We start from the raw sequence: 17,111 nt of genomic DNA on the forward strand, positions 1-17,111 counted from the left end.
ATGGTTAAAACGGTATGTTTGGTAGTATGGCCGCCCCTATTCCAAAGTAAACTGCTCAGTTAACATTCAACTTTGAGGGATAACGTCACATACTGTAGGCCGTTATTTGGCAGATAAACAATCCAACCGATTCCACCACAAATTGGGGAGCAATTTATAACTTTCTGAACAAATATAATGCAATACACATTATGTGAATAATAAACGTTGCAAACATGTTATTATAAATTGTGGGCCAGCAAATATAAGTGGTTTTGTTTTCGAAAATGCTGAACAATATATATATTTACTCAAACGTGGTATGATGTCATAATGCCAATTATACGAAAATTTCTTTTCGCCTCTTTCATTACCAATGTCAAATTATGTGTGCCAGGACTTATATTTTCTACAATTTTAAATGTTAAGGTTACTTTCCAATTCCATTTACCATTGACTATAATCTCAGATTCGTTTTTAAAATCTATATAAGCAGCAATTTTCCCACAATTTGGACATCCCATAATTCCTATAGCAATAGAGCAGTTAAGGTTTTGATAAGGATTGACTGTGATACTGAATGTAATTTTACTGTTTTTGGAATGCGACTCCCAGGCGACTTTATTATCAGTACGTCCAGGTGTTTTCCCTTCTAGGTCAACGCGTTTCCAACCGTTGACATTGGTTGGTTCTAAAGTAGCAGACGTGTTCTCATTACTGCGAAGAGATGACCAACACTTGGGACGATAGATAATAGTTCCATTGAAAAGTGCTTTTGGCAAATTATGTAAATCAGAATGACCATTCATGGGTAGATTTATTTGTTCAGGAGACGATAAATGTGACTTGGTCAAGTTTACAAAAACCTCTTCACAGAAATGGAGTAGAAAAATACCCATCAGTATATGAACATCTTTATTTGGGTGTGCATCACTCTTGCTTTCGACGAGTTGAGAAATATTTCCCTGCATGATTGTTGGGCACAATGCATCTGGCATACTTATTGATGGTATGTTATAATACAGACTCAGTGGCGTACTGGATACATTTTCATTATTTATGCATGGTGACTTAGAACGCATCTGTTTCCCGTGGACAAAATTCACGTATATTAACTGGGGAGAGTTCGCAAAATCCAACACAACACGAGTCAATTCTTCTTGCGCATAAGGTTTCACATGTTTTATAAAATCATTCACCGCAAATTCCCAAAGTATTATATCCATCATTCTTGTATTCAAGTGGGTATTTATGCAATATGCGTAATATCTACTATCTGTGGCACCGATTGCAGCATTATGAAGTTTTACTGGGGCACCCAACAATTTCTGTAGACCTTCAGATAGTACATTACCATAGCTGAATTTTCTAGCAGAAATTGAACCCCCCAACTATACCAATGTGTAATGTGTAAACTTCTATTTGTCATCAGAACATCTCTAAAAATCCGCTGCAGATTGTCAGTGGAAGGCAAATGTTTCAACGCTCTATAAATCATCCCATTTTGAACTTGAAAGGCAATATTTTATTCCCAAGATGCAATATACCTGTTGAGCTCTAACAATCGATTGGGTATTTCTTTAACATGCATATAATAGTTGCTCACGTGTGTTTGTTCAATCACTGGCTGCGGCATTGTGGCTACATTGTTGGCTTTTGGAACATTATAGGTAACATCAATGTAGATAATGAATAAAACACAGATACAGATACAACCTCCTGAAGTCACTGACAACTTCTTATATGCTGATTTCTTTTCCATTATGTTCCTAAGTAAAAAATATAATATATTACAGGTTAAATGTTTTAAAAGATGTTTTGCTCACTTGTATAAACATATTGTACTGTAGTTCATTGTTCAAATGGCATGGTTTCGCAAGCCTAATATAAAGATACGCCCCAATGGACCCATACGGGATTCTACCAAGAAGCTACGTATTTGACCTCGGTGAAATGCATAGATGTGATTGCATGTGACCAATCGCAGTTGGCGTAGCATATGACAACTGGGCATAACTGACCGTAGTATGTGGCACAGTGGCACAAAAACGTTGGTCTATTATGCATACAATCACTCGATCTTGTTATAGTACGTATTTGACACGGAAAGTAATATCTATTGATTCCATCCGTCCGTTCCTTTGAATGCTGATCAGTTAATTACTCATATCCAAGAGAACTGTCGCAAGTACAGTAACTATATTTGCAAATGTGTCACAGTTGAAAATCCATTTTACTGCGAGCAAAAGAGCTGTGGTGGCTGTGTTTCTTTATAATAATATAATGAAACTGAGGGAAACAAAATGATATAAAGAATTAACCCAATTAATTTATTTTCAGCCAGAGTGAATGATTGTAAAATGTCAGCCCAATCTCTTCTACTTCAGATGTAATATTTTTTGTGCAACACAGCTATAATGACTGCCGTGCTGTAATTTGGATTGAAGCATTCGATGTACTGTTTAGTTCTATCACAATTACTGTAAAAATAATTTGTTTTAATCTCGGGTGTGAAACCTTCTTCACCTGCTATCAGGTGTACGTAGAAAAGTTTAATACGAGTTACGTCATGAGCTATTTAAATTGTCCATTTGTGCGTTATTTTTAATACCTTATAATAAGAGCAATAAGATTTGTTTGGACTTTTATTATTTTTGTATCATATTTATCATTGTAATGTAATGTATATCTTAATGAATCGTGATACACATATATTATTATGATAGTAAATTAACTGATAAGCATGTTACGTAAATTTAGTAACTAAGTAACTTTTGTTTTAATTACTGACAACTCATCAATTTGCATAGCACAGACCATTGAATTTGCCACTAGAAACAAAATGTCTTAGTTAAGAATGATGCATTTTAAATTTCATCATGGCAACAGGTAGTTCTGTGAAATAAACACCGCTAGGAAGAGCAATGACACGCCACAAGTACAGTTTGAAGACTTCGAAAAAGTATGATTGTTTTGTGTGCTAATACAATGATTTATTACACGACGGTCTCGTCACTGGATGTCAATAAACAACGTTATTTGTTTTTAGTCAAGCGATTCGACAGTTTACATTTATGTGTTCTAACATGTAGAGTGTTTATGAATGTAAACATAAATATACTGACTGCCACACACACAGATACACAGCATTATTAAGCATGACAATATTATGTTAATTAAGATAAACCATCGTTTTAACTACTTGAAAACGGATTGCTATTTTGAATAGATATTTTCGAATAATAAAGGGTTATTTGCGTTTTAGAGAAATACAAAATCTGTAATATGCGTCTATTAAATATACACACAACCTGAATAGGGAAACAAAATCACCCGTCAAAGAAATACATAAAGCAAGGAATTTGTAAATATTACCTATTTAATATTTGATTATACACACTGCATTCATCAACATAATGCTAGCTATTCATATAGTAACACGTTATAATACCACATAGAGTCACGACAACTGGTCTCTATGTATATAAAAATAAGTTATCTCCATTTACTATGACGTTATTTCGACATACTATTTGACATTGACGTCATTATTTTAACATACTGTAGCATTATTTCTATCACTACATCCACATTCTACTCCTTATCTTCATATACAGCAGCAGCATCTCCACACATTACTCATATAGATAGGTACTTGTTTACACACATTATCAGAATCAATATTCTTAGATCAAGTCCATGGTCACTTGCTTCACTGAGACTTACTATATTTAGGAGATAATACACAAACTGTAATCTACGACTGAAGGCATCTCTAAGCTAACTAATCAATGCATGGTAATCTGCAAATCAAAGAAACTGTTATTATACTGTTTTTGCTGGTGATGTGGACAGGAACACCCAGTGTCCACACAGTATACGGGAAATACACCCACACCACAAGAGTTTGAGTAAATTGTGTTTGATAATCGTTATTTTATTGAGGCCTGTGTAAGAATATATCATAGAGGCGACGGAACACAACTATAAATGAAGTTTTCATATATGGAAACAAATGATATATATTATAAATAAACAGTGTTTTAGTATATAAAACAAACTATATAAAGGCTGTTGTATTTCAGGTTCCGTTAACCTTGGGCACAATAGTGTTAACGATTTATCGGTGTTCAAGGTGGACTCCTAACATCCAACCTATAACCTTAATTTAACCTCAACTTGCCAGTTCCCTGGTAGATGAGATAGGCTGACGATCGTAAAATACCTTAACTATAAAAGCAATTTGGGAACAGACCAAGGAACGATAAACATATATTATTGTGTGCGCGCTACACAGAAATAGACAGGCAAATGCCCTATTAATAAATAAACAATGCTTTTGTGTATAAAACCAACTCAATAAAGGCGAACAAAGAGTATAACCTAATTTATTCGTGACCTTGAAATCAGGCGAGCAAATCCACGCACTACCATAGCCTAACCCGTCAGTCATAATTTTCCGAAGTGAAACAAAGGTGCCCTGAGCCCAAAAGTGCACAGATCGTGTTTATAATTTATTTGAATAAGGCAAAGAATGGTTAGAAGAGAAGAAATTGTACTTACCTTCGATGAAGAACACACTATCAATTTTTTTTTTATTCCGAAAACATTACACTTCTGATTATGTTTCTCCTCGGGCGGTACCGGAGTTTAATGATTAACTTGTGTCACGAGGCGTCTAGATAGTATTGTTATTTAAATTATGTATTTAATAATTATGTGACGTCATGGTATTACAAACAAAGGTGGTCTACATGTTTCGTGACCTTGAAATCCGGCGAGCAGATCCATGCACTATCATAGCCGATCCCATTATTCGGAAGTCCAACCGGGAAGGATGCCTGGCGCTGTGGATGCGAAGCTACAATTCGACGCTTCAATTCGTGAACCCAAGTCGCTGGCCACCAAAAATTCACCAGGTCGACGAAGCCTACTGATACAATTCGACGCACATTGGGGAAAAGTTAGGTCCCGGACATTCCTACACGCATACTAGCAAGTCCAGGGCTTTAAGTTATTATACTATATTGTTAATTTCTAGAATTGTTATTTTTCTGGCCAGTATTTTACAAGTATATATCACTGGTATATGTGACGAGTAGGGAATGCAGTTTCTCCGTCTGGTCGTAGGATTGTTACCGACTTTGCTGTGGTGCCTACAGTGCGTAATTTCGTAACCCACACCTCATACAAACAGAGTATTGGTGCATGGTGTAGGCCGCGTTTAGTGCTGAACCGTAGTAGGGGCGGGCGATGCTGCCAGAAACTAGAACGAGAACTATACCATATGTTTTGTAAGATTGAGCAGTGTGCATTATTTTTTCTGAATATATATGCATATATTTGTATTTAACTATACTGGTGCACATCAGTCTAAATTATCTCGGTATTACACAGATATTGTGTAACTTTATACACAAGAATCCGCATAATATTATTAAGTGTTTTCAAATTTGGGTTAATATTTGACCCGACCCCGTCATAACTTGTGACGTAAACAAATTAGTTGTGACAAAATTCCATTTCTGTTATTGAACAGTAACTGCTTGGGTTTTGACTAAATAGTTGGCATTCGAATCTCACAAGCGCCGACTTTTGGCCGCGTCCACTCCGTGCGTGTCTATTTGACAGTAGGCTGAAAAAATCATGTATTACTTTGTGTTTGTCCTGAATTATTTTGCAATTATGGTGTTTAATAGTGCCAAAAAATGTTTCTTTTTTTCTTAACATTGTATTCCACGTAATTGTTTAAACAATATCGATTTTAACATTGCAATAAAGACTGCAATAAATTCTTTCTCTTTTATTAAAGTTATTGTTATTTTATTAAAGTTATTGACTACACTACATGGTTTGGAATTACATTCTGCTTCTGTCAGTCATAATTCAAGACAAATATACATTATACAAACAGCACATTATCCTTTTCTCTGTAATATGATTTTTTAATTGGTAATTTCTTATGAATTATTATACATTTATAAATTTCTGAATTGTCGAAATCAATTCTTTTTTGGGGTTTTCTCCCAAATTACGAAAGAAATTCCACGACATCGGCAACGAAAAGTCTTTGTTTCCAGAACAATATCAGAACAATTTTATCTTTTCCACACAAAATAAATCTGTTGCATGGAACAATATCTTCATGACTGTACATAATAAACCAATAAACAATGTCATATGATTTATGAACAACTTTCTCGAAAATCGTTAGTATGCTTCCTCCTTAACGTATTTTGAGCTTGGCTTGGCTAAGAAGACTCATAATAGTTTCTTGTTAGACACTATCTGAGCGCTGTAATCTAAAGAGTCAAACTCAACAAGGGAACAATTTCACTTGATGTGACGTGTCGTAAAGTACACGATTACAATATTATCATTAATTGGTACATTACAGGCTGTAACAGTAATTGAGTTTAATTGAACTCCAATTAAAACGCCATCCTATTTTATCGTTGTGTTTTAAACCAAACATAACGCAACTTAATTAAAAGTTAATATATACTTATTATTATATATTAAATATATTAAAAGTGTATCCAATGAAGTCCTGCAAACATATGGCAATACAAGTAAGTGTTTGTTTGTGTGTGCGTTCGCCATAGAACTCTAAGCGTACAATATATCAATAATAAATCGGGGCAAAATTTGCTGACAACAATTTTGGTAGAGAAAAACAGTAAAATTGCAGCCGGAAATCTTTGTAAATCGCGAGCAAAGTGTGAAAAGGATAAGGACCCGCACTTAGAAATAAATATGCAATAGAACTGATAACAAAAATTAAGCACTTTTACAATGTACATACATGATACACGGTTAAATTAAAAACATTATGGGTTCATAGGTCAAAGGCAAAAGTCACTGGATGACAAAAGGTCACATGACAAATGTATCAAATACTGTAAGGGGTTAATTATTCACTGGGTTTTAATTTTGCTTATTTGGCTGACTGGAAAATTTGCTAAATTAAAACCCAGTGATTATGTAAAATTTAGCATAGAACACATTATCTCAATGATAAAATCATGAATTTATAAACCCACTGAATATGCCTGAAATGGTAAATCAGCGAAATTTAAACCCAGTGAAAATTAGTCATTTTACAGTACATTTTCAGGAACATACTGTTGGTTGTGCACTGATAATTGGGTTTTATTGTCGCTAGGCATATCATAGTTCAGAATATAGTTATATGTTATGCTTAGATGATTACAGTGGTAGTGATAATCAACCAGAAATATGTTTATAAATAATTAATATCATTTGAAAAGGTCATAATTTGCTATATATTATAGTATACCTTTGACTATCATTATGAATCATGGAATATGGTTTTATATGTTTCCCAGTATATATATACATGCATGCATATATACATACATTAAATTAATCCAAAGTTTAGCTTCAACAGACATTTCCTTGAAGAATGTATTAACGAAATAGAAATAATATTCAGTGCAGAGATCAATGTAATGTGTAAGATATGTGCCACATCAAACAATTTAACTCTTGGTTGATGATGCCCTGCAGCAGAAAGTAATCTAATAGACTGAGAAACTACTAATATTTTACAATATGGTATTGACTGTTAGAGTAACTTATGGTCATCTCGTGATTGTATAATACCAGGTATTAAATCATTTGTGTGAGAGGAGTGTCTTTGGATACAGACATATATATCATGTAAAGTATCCTGGACCATTCAAAATAAACGTTAAGGGAATAAGGCAACCATCAAAATCTGCTCTGTGTGTAATTAGTAATCTTCATCAGTATCTGTGTCACTGTCATCGATATATAATACTGCTATTGTTAGAGGGTTGGCGCATTCACCATCGTTGCGTTCTAAACGAAGTTGGGCTTCACAGGAACATGCTGCTGTACATGGCTGGTTGTTGTCGATACATGTACAGTTTGTGTGGCAAGAATTATGTTTGCATGTACACAACAAATCATTCATGAGTCCCGGTGCTGTTGGTTCCTGATCCATCATGCATGGCTGTTGGGAATTGTCAGCTTCCCTAAAGTATCCATACTCTGTTGGTTCTGGGATATCAGGGATGGTGACATCTGCTTTCCTCCATATCATCAATTGATATGCAGTGCGTAGAATATGCTGTTGGAAGCTGTTTTCAGTCAGGGGAAGTTTCTTAGGTGCAATCTGCTTTGCTGCTTCTTTACATCGCAAAGTATCAAGCGAGACACATCCGTCCTGGCCATACAAAGCACCTACAAATGCAGTGCAAGCAGCCCTCTGCTGTCTGGATATTTGCAATTCTTCCCCAAGATTGGTAAGTGGCTGGAATAGATTTGCTTTCTGCATCATAATTCTGAAGGCTGTGCGTTTTCTGTGTCCATGGAATGCACTAACCGTGTCACACCCAGTAAGGAGAATATTGTGCTGCTCTTGGCTAAGCTGTCCAAATAGGGTATGCACAGGGATATATCTAGTTAATGCGATGTGTTTGCATTCACAACCAGTGAAGCACAATCCGTGTGCCATCTTCTTCCTGTGGTGATGCCATTGATGGACAGGGCAGGGATTGCTGCCTATCTATTCTCAGAGCCCCATCGATTTGACCTCTACTGATATACAGTACCTGGTTCTCCCCAAGAAAATAACCTGCGTGATCAGTCATGTAGTCAATATAACACCTGGCAAGCTGAGCTTTGTTTTATCCTCTTGTGAGAAATGCACGCCATACTTTCGATATCTGCAAGTCCAAACTTATATATTCATGCCATTGGGTTGATGCCATTCTTTTGTCTCTAGTCTGGTTGTTGATGCTGTCCTTATCATATCTGTCGAATGCAATGTGAATGGAAGTGCTTCCATGTTTGTTGCTCATCTGAATAATGTATTGCATGAAGTTAGTTGCAATATCCCTGAAGGTGACATTTGGCGGAGTAGCAGATAGAGGAAGCATCTGAATGATGCATGTCCATCGAAGATAATGGCATCACAATGACCCACAGTGCTCTCATCACCGGGCAGGAGGTCTTCAAGTTTGTGCAAGAAATCAAACTTTGCACAGGACAAATGTGTACTGTCATCTGTGAATAAACTCAATGGGACTAAGGCGTTCTCGAAAGCCATCACTCTCTAGAGAGATATTCGTTTTACAGCATTCACTGTCAGTAGCCGTAGGTACATCACTTTCCCCGAAATTGACACATTCTTTGAACGAACCCTGACAGACTTGTTCATGTCAGACATAGTCTTAATGTTTGATCTGGATAATGCATCGTACAAGCTCTTTTGAAGTGCATCTTGGCCTTCTGCATGTACCAATCTCTCGCTTATGAATCGGGATGCAAAGGCCACTCCTTTTTGAAGTGCTGTTGTCAAACATTGTTCTACCTGTGCAGAAGCAACACAGCCAGTTGCAAAATGTATGAGGTTAGGAGGTGGCTCCCTGAGATTGAATGGGTCTGAAAAGGATCCATCAAACATGCTCTTCATCTCTGTGACATCTGTGTTCCAGCATCGGATCTCTGCATTGATTGTACGACCTCCTTGTGCAGACTCTCGATTATGACTGATCATATGGGTGAAACGACAGGAATATATTCCAGTTGTGGGTCTGGCAAGAAACCATCGGGCTAGTGCTGGGCCTTTCAGGGTCAGGCCAATGAACCCCCTGTGCCATTTAGAGCTTTGTTTTCTGTCGCTTCAAGGGTGTATTCCAGCCAAACTCTGTTGAACTTTCCATCGCAGTTATCTCCCACACTGATGACCATTTTCCTTTGGCAACACTTGGGGTTGAACGAATGAGCCATACTATACTTTCTGTGTTACGCTGACCTGAAGCACTGCTGATGTAAGGAAGCAATGCAGTTGTGAATAGAATACTGAGTAGCCCAATGAGAAGATGTGTGTTCCACAAGCTTCCTGCTCCCAAATTCATGATGAAGGTGAATGGCCAACCCGAATGCTTTGGTGATATTTATGAAGTGGCCAAAGTGGTTATATAAAAAAAACAGGTCTTTGTTTGTTGGGCACCCTGTAGCCTCGTAGCGAAGAGGGTCTACAAAGTCTTTCAATGAGGCCATTGTCATGTCATCAAGAGAGAAGTAATTCTGTGGTGGAGCAGTTGATTTTCTCAAGCGTTGGCGTGGGATACCGACAGCTTTATGTACACTTACAGCTTCATCAGTTTCCTCCTCAGGTAACTCTGTATCATCTAGCTGCTCCATCTCTTCAGATGTGCCCTTTAGTGTTTCCACCAAGTCACTTAATTTACACAGAGCATCACCCACTGAGACTTCACTTGAGCATACAAGATCTAACATGCCATGTTGAGGAACAAATCCAATGTCAGGGCATTCTTGCATTATTTGCCGTTTCAAACGAAATGGCCTGTTCTTCTCAGGGTTCTCAACACCAGCTTCAGTTGCAAGCTCTTGAAAGCGAGATCGCAGTGTTGAAAGGATGAAGACTTGTTTTTCGTTTATTGATGGAATTCATCAATAAAGGACTTCAGTGCAGTTTGGTACACATTTTCAGTGTCTATCACTTATGTAGCCCGTGTAGCACTCGTTTTGTCTATGGTACCGTGCTTCAACATATACGAGATCCCCGTTTGCAATTGAATAAAGTCGTGCCAACATGGTCTGATCACTTCTTCGTTTAGCAGCAGCTAACATTTTTGTGTACATATTCTCTGTTTCAGGCACATTGTCCATAGAAGCCTCTATCATACACTAGCTGTATCTGTGTTTTGGATTGCAATTTCCCCTCAGATAAAGTGTGTGTTAGGGAGAAAAAGACAAATTGTGTGCAAATATATTGGAGAAGTACAGAAAGTACAAACACTTTTCGAGAAGGATACAAAATAAAATGTTGCTATCAACATGTTGATTTATCAACATGACACCTATGGTCAAACACAAACTGTAATTATTTAAATAAAATGGTATTTTACTAAGCATAGTTTGATCAATATCATTCAAGTGAACCATGAACATGCTATACGGTGAAAATATGTGTGATACCATTGGTCACGTGATAATTTGACCTCTGGTGACCTTTGCCTATGACCTATGAACATATAACTTACAGAGTCTGAAAGGCTGTCAATATAGCTTTACAATGGTATATATGTTTGTAAGATAAAGTAATTAAATGGAATTATATGAAGATTTATGTTTCCTATACCCCCATTTTATATTACCGATAGTGTCTGTTTTGCCGGTTCTACATTACCAAATTAAAACCTCAATTTCTCTGCTCGCCAGCATTTCCAATATGTCCTCAGCCTGTTTCATACTCTAGACATATCGTCCTTCAAATTTATGCATGAGGAAAAATGTGGCACTTTGGGTGCCACTACCCCCTCTCAGAGATGGCCTCTGCTGCAGCACTATAAGGATTAGCTCTTAAGCTTACTGAAAATATACAATCGTATCTATTCATTATTTTATTGACCAAATAACCATTAATTACAACAAGTTTTGTATTTGCGACTTTTTTGCGATGCTAACAATTTGTAGCTCAGTTGCTATCGAAGATGTCACACCTCGTTCGTCCTTTAACAAATGCATGTATCTTCTTAATGAAAACCAGAAGCCTGAGTGCTCTAATGTTTAGTATAATGCTACCTTGGGTGGGTCTCTCTTAGATTTTGTGTCAGTATTGTATAATTGTGTAATTCTGCCCAATTCAATATTTAGTGCCATAATTACCAGGTAGATCAAAGTGTATTATTATTATCCTTGTCGCCAATTCAACAGTCCCTGTTTTCAATAAGACAGTGGATGGTCTGGATTAAATACACAGGCACAACAGATCTGAACTCAGTTCTGGGCTGCCATCTTGGATGTGATGACCTCCGTTTGTTAGTACTTCCGGGTTAACACATAATAAGGCTCTTTAGCTTAATAACGTTAATGTACTAATGTCAACCCGCTGATGGATCAATACACTACAATAGAAGGTTTAAAATAAATATGATACTTCAGTCTCACTCCTAGCTTTAGACATATGTGTTCATGGACAGATTGTCAACATGTAATGTATAACAGAGTAATTAGATTAAATACATATTTAGAATAAATATGTACAGACAAAAATAGATCAAGCTATATCCTTTCAATTATATGATCATTGAAACCCCGAACATGATTTCATATATTTTGTGGTTAGTTATTAACATATACATGGTTTATTATTAACTATAAAACTTTAGACAACCATCATATACACCTCATGTAACATTCCATGCCTGTTACGAAAAATATATAGAATTTGATTTCAAACAAAAGGAGTTTGGAATCATTAACGTATTGCTTTAACCAGCAATGTAAATGGGGATATCTCGCATTTGTGGAAAATAGTTGAGTAAGGTAACGCGATTTACAGAATTTCGGGCAGAATAGAATTAAAGATCCAAAAGTTTCAAACATGAAAGAGAAAAACAAGTTATAATTAAAACGGCATATTTGGTAGTATGGCCGCCCCTATTCCAAAGTATAATGCCCAGTGAACATTCAACTTTGGGGGTAAATGTTACACAATGTAGGATAGTGTTTAGTAAATAAACAATCCAACCTATTCCACCACAAAATGGGGAGAAATTTAAAACTTTCTGTACAAATATAATGAAATACACATTATGTGAATAATCAACGTTGCACACATATTTCATAATAAATTGTGAGCCAATTAAAGTGATTTTGTTTTCGAAAATGATAAACCTAGCAATATACATATTCACTCAAATGTGGTAAGATGTCATAATGCTAATTATACGAAAATCTCTGTTCGCCTCTTTCATTACCAATGTCAAATTATGTGTGCCAGGTATTATATTTTCTGCAATTTTAAATGTCAAGGTTACTTTATAATTCCATTTACCATCGACTATAATCTCAGATTCGTTTTTAAAATCTATATAAGCTGCCACTTTCCCACAATGTGAACATCCCATAATTCCTATAGCAATGGAGCAGTTTCGGTTTTGATAAGGATTGACTGTGATACTGAATGTAATATTACTGTTTATCGAATGCGACTCCCAGGCGACTTTATTATCTGTACGTCCAGCTGTTTTCCCTTCTAAGTCAACGCGTTTCCAACCGTTGGCATTGGTTGGTTCTAAAGTGGCAGACGTGTTCTCGTTACTGTGAAGAGATGACCAACACTTGGGACGATAGATAATAGTTTCATTGAAAAGTGGTTTTGGCAAATTATGTAAATCAGAGTGACCATTCAAAGGTAGATTTACTTGTTCAGGGGAAGATAAATGTGACTTGGTCAAGTTTACAAAAACCTCTTCAAAGAAATGGAGTAGAAAAATACCCATCAGTATATGAACATCTTTACTTGGGTGTGCATCACTCTTGCTTTCGACGAGTTGAAAAATATTTCCCTGCATGATTGTTGGACACAATGCATCTGGCATACTTATTGATGGTATGTTATAATACAGACTCAGTGGCGTACTGGATACATTTTCATTATTTATGCATGGTGACTTAGAACGCATCTGTTTGCCGTGAATAAAATTCGCGTATAATAATTGGGGAGAGTTCGGAAAATCCAACACAACACGAGTCAATTCTTCTTGCGCATAAGGTTTCACATGTTTTATAAAATCGTTCACCGCAAATTCCCAAAGTATGATATCCATCAAGCGTGTATTCAAATGAGTATTTATGCAATATGCGTAATATCTACTATCTGTAGCACCGATTGCAGCATTGTGAAGTTTTACTGGAACACCCAACAATTTATGTAGACCTTCAGAAAGTACATTACCATAGCTGAAATTTCTAGCAGAAATTGACCCCCCAACTATGCCAATGTGCAAAGTCCTATTTGTCATCAGAACATCTGCAAAAATTCGTTTCAGATTGTCTGTGGAAGTCAAATGTTTCAACGCTCTATAAGTCATCCCATCTTGAACTTTAATGATAATATTTGTTTTCCAGGATTCAATATACCTGTTGAGTTCAAACAATCGATGAGGTAGTTCTTTGACATTAATAGAATGGTTGCTCACGTGGGTGTGTTGAATCGCTGGCTGCGGTATCGTAGCTACATTGTTGACTGCTGGAACATTATATGTCAAGATAATAAGCAGGACGAAGGTACATATACAACTTACTGAAATCGCTGACAATTTCTTAAATGATGACTTGTTTTCCATTATGTCCCTATGTAAAAACAATATACAATACTTAAATTAAATATTTTAAATATCTTTTATGTGTAAACAAACATCGACATTGGTCGCAGTGTATCGCACGGTTTCTCGGTGTGATCATACTTTTCCACGAATCCGTGCAGGATTTTACCCAGACATCGCGTATTTGACCTCAGTGAAAAAATAGAGACAGACAAATACAATACATGTGTTCCATCACAGTTGGCGTAATACGTTGTAACTGGTCATAACATTTAGCGTTATGTTGCCGACCCCAAAGAATCACCGAGTCAGTGTTTACAGATTGTTCACAGTTTTCACTGTCAGGATTGCTTTTGGTATGTGGCCTGGTACTCACAGTTGGTCGAAATATTCAGGAAGACTAGTTCTTGATCCTGTCAAAGTTATATTTGGTGCAGAAAGCGATAGCTATCGATTCCATATATCCGTTTGGCCGATGTGTAGCATGGTGCAGCAGTCTCCGGCACGATTCTGTCTGTGCAAATTATTATTTTCATATGTTTTTCTTTGTTAAAAACTGATCAGTTCATTGTTCATATCCCAAAGAGCTGTTATTTTGTTGTCAGCGTGTAACAGCTTGAGTTATATTATTAGTTATATTAATAATAGCATAAAAGCTCACGAATATGACCGTGTTTTGTAACAGTTGTCTTTAGTGTGGTGTAGTGAAACACAGGAATACACAAAAAAATATTGAATTAACAATATTACCAGCAGTGAGTATCTAGTTATGCTATAATTAGAGACGGTATACAATTCACTCACCTGTAAACATACTGTGGCATGACTTATAACTTGTTCCTATAGATTTGGTAGCCTAGGCGTAGTGAATATGTGTACGATATACGTCTCAGATATTGAATTTGCTTTACTTCTGAAATTAAAATAAAATATTAAAATTAATTCATTACATCTGTTCTATTTTTATAGAAGAACCTTCCCAAATAAAAAGAAATTCTAAAATTTAAAAATATAAGAGGTAGTCACTAAACCATGTACTTTCACACTCAAGCAAGAGAATAGACATGTTGGTGAACTAGCCTTGCACTGTGAGTGTTTTATTGTTTACACTAAAGTTTTTTTCACAAATAAAAAAATTAAAAAAAAAAGAACTGCAGACCACACTTCTTTATATTTATTAGTGGGCAAGCCATGTTTCCACATACAAAAATACACATAATATATTTCTATTTAATTTATTTTATTTAAAAAATATATTTTAGAGGCATAACAATACAACGACTAGATTTGGTGTCACAGTTTGCTCCCATTTCATACTGGAATATTGCCAGCAATAATTAATAAAGCTTGTTCAGAAAACCATTTATTCCCGACATCATATTCAATGGCTAGTTCTCAGGATCTACAACAAGTAAATAAATAAACAGAAATCATTTTGATGCGTGGTTTTTAGACGACACTGCCATATCGCACAGATATTCAACACCACCATATCGAATTTGGATTTGGCCATACCATTTCAAGCTGCAGGGTGTCTAAACAATGACTCAACAAACAATAAACACATCTCCCACCCACCACACAAATTGTAGCCACAATTGAACAACCAAGAAAGCAACAAATATCAGGCTGCATCTTGAAAACAACGAGATACCACATTACAACCAGTCATTACAAACATGAAATCCTCCACCCCTCCCAGTACATCCTACAGCATTAATGGTTCCTATACTCATTTGCATCTATGTACAACAAGCTTAGCAAATAGATGCACCTGACTCATCAAACTTTTGACCAACCACTCATTCTAAATATTGTGGAGTGAGGGTGCTATTTACTAATGAGAGGAATCTTTTAAACGAATTAAACAGATCTAATATTACAAGCAGTGAGTATCTAGTTATGCTTTAATTAGAGAAGGTATACAATTCACTCACCTGTAAATATACTATGGCATGACTTATAACTTGTTCCTATAGATTTGGTAGCCTAGGCGTAGTGAATACATGTACGATATACGTCTCAGATATTGAATTTGCTTTACTTCTGAAATTAAAATAAAATATTAAAATTAATTCATTACAATATTACCAGCAGTGAGTATCTAGTTATGCTATAATTAGAGACGGTATACAATTCACTCACCTGTAAACATACTATGGCATGACATATAACTTTTAGCCCTAGGGGGGGGGGTCAGACTAGCCACCGTTGAAATCTTTTAAAATTTGATTTCACAGATAGTGATTCAGCTTTAGTTCTGAAATTAAATTAAATTATTAAAATCAATTCATTAATATTACCAGCAGTGAGTATCTAGTTATGCTATAATTAGAGACGGTATACAATTCACTCACCTGTAAACATACTGTGGCATGACTTATAACTTGTTCCTATAGATTTGGTAGCCTAGGCGTAGTGAATATGTGTACGATATACGTCTCAGATATTGAATTTGCTTTACTTCTGAAATTAAAATAAAATATTAAAATTAATTCATTACATCTGTTCTATTTTTATAGAAGAACCTTCCCAAATAAAAAAGAAATTCTAAAATTTAAAAATATAAGAGGTAGTCACTAAACCATGTACTTTCACACTCAAGCAAGAGAATAGACATGCTGGTGAACTAGCCTTGCACTGTGAGTGTTTTATTGTTTACACTAAAGTTTTTTTCACAAATAAAAAAATAAAAAAAAAGAACTGCAGACCACACTTCTTTATATTTATTAGTGGGCAAGCCATGTTTCCACATACAAAAATACACATAATATATTTCTATTTAATTTATTTTATTTAAAAAAAATATTTTAGAGGCATAACAATACAACGACTAGATTTGGTGTCACAGTTTGCTCCCAATTCATACTGGAATATTGCCAGCAATAATTAATAAAGCTTGTTCAGAAAACCATTTATTCCCGACATCATATTCAATGGCTAGTTCTCAGGATCTACAACAGTAAATAAATAAACAGAAATCATTTTGATGCGTGGTTTTTA

General features: G+C 35.7%; 2 protein-coding genes across 2 annotated transcripts; both read right to left on the reverse strand.

Annotated features, from left to right (window-relative positions):
* Window positions 1-290: 290 nt before the first annotated feature.
* LOC146745515 (uncharacterized) lies at window positions 291-1,205 on the reverse strand. The gene has a single exon (XM_085498724.1). The coding sequence runs from the start codon at window positions 1,203-1,205 to the stop codon at window positions 291-293; it is 915 nt and encodes a 304-aa protein (XP_085354850.1).
* An 11,490-nt stretch (window positions 1,206-12,695) lies between these two features.
* On the reverse strand, window positions 12,696-14,129 carry LOC146745516 (uncharacterized). The gene has a single exon (XM_085498725.1). The coding sequence runs from the start codon at window positions 14,127-14,129 to the stop codon at window positions 12,696-12,698; it is 1,434 nt and encodes a 477-aa protein (XP_085354851.1).
* Window positions 14,130-17,111: the final 2,982 nt, after the last annotated feature.

Source organism: Saccoglossus kowalevskii, chromosome 5 (assembly GCF_978046115.1).
Source record: "Saccoglossus kowalevskii chromosome 5, keSacKowa6.1, whole genome shotgun sequence".
NCBI lineage: Eukaryota > Metazoa > Hemichordata > Enteropneusta > Harrimaniidae > Saccoglossus > Saccoglossus kowalevskii.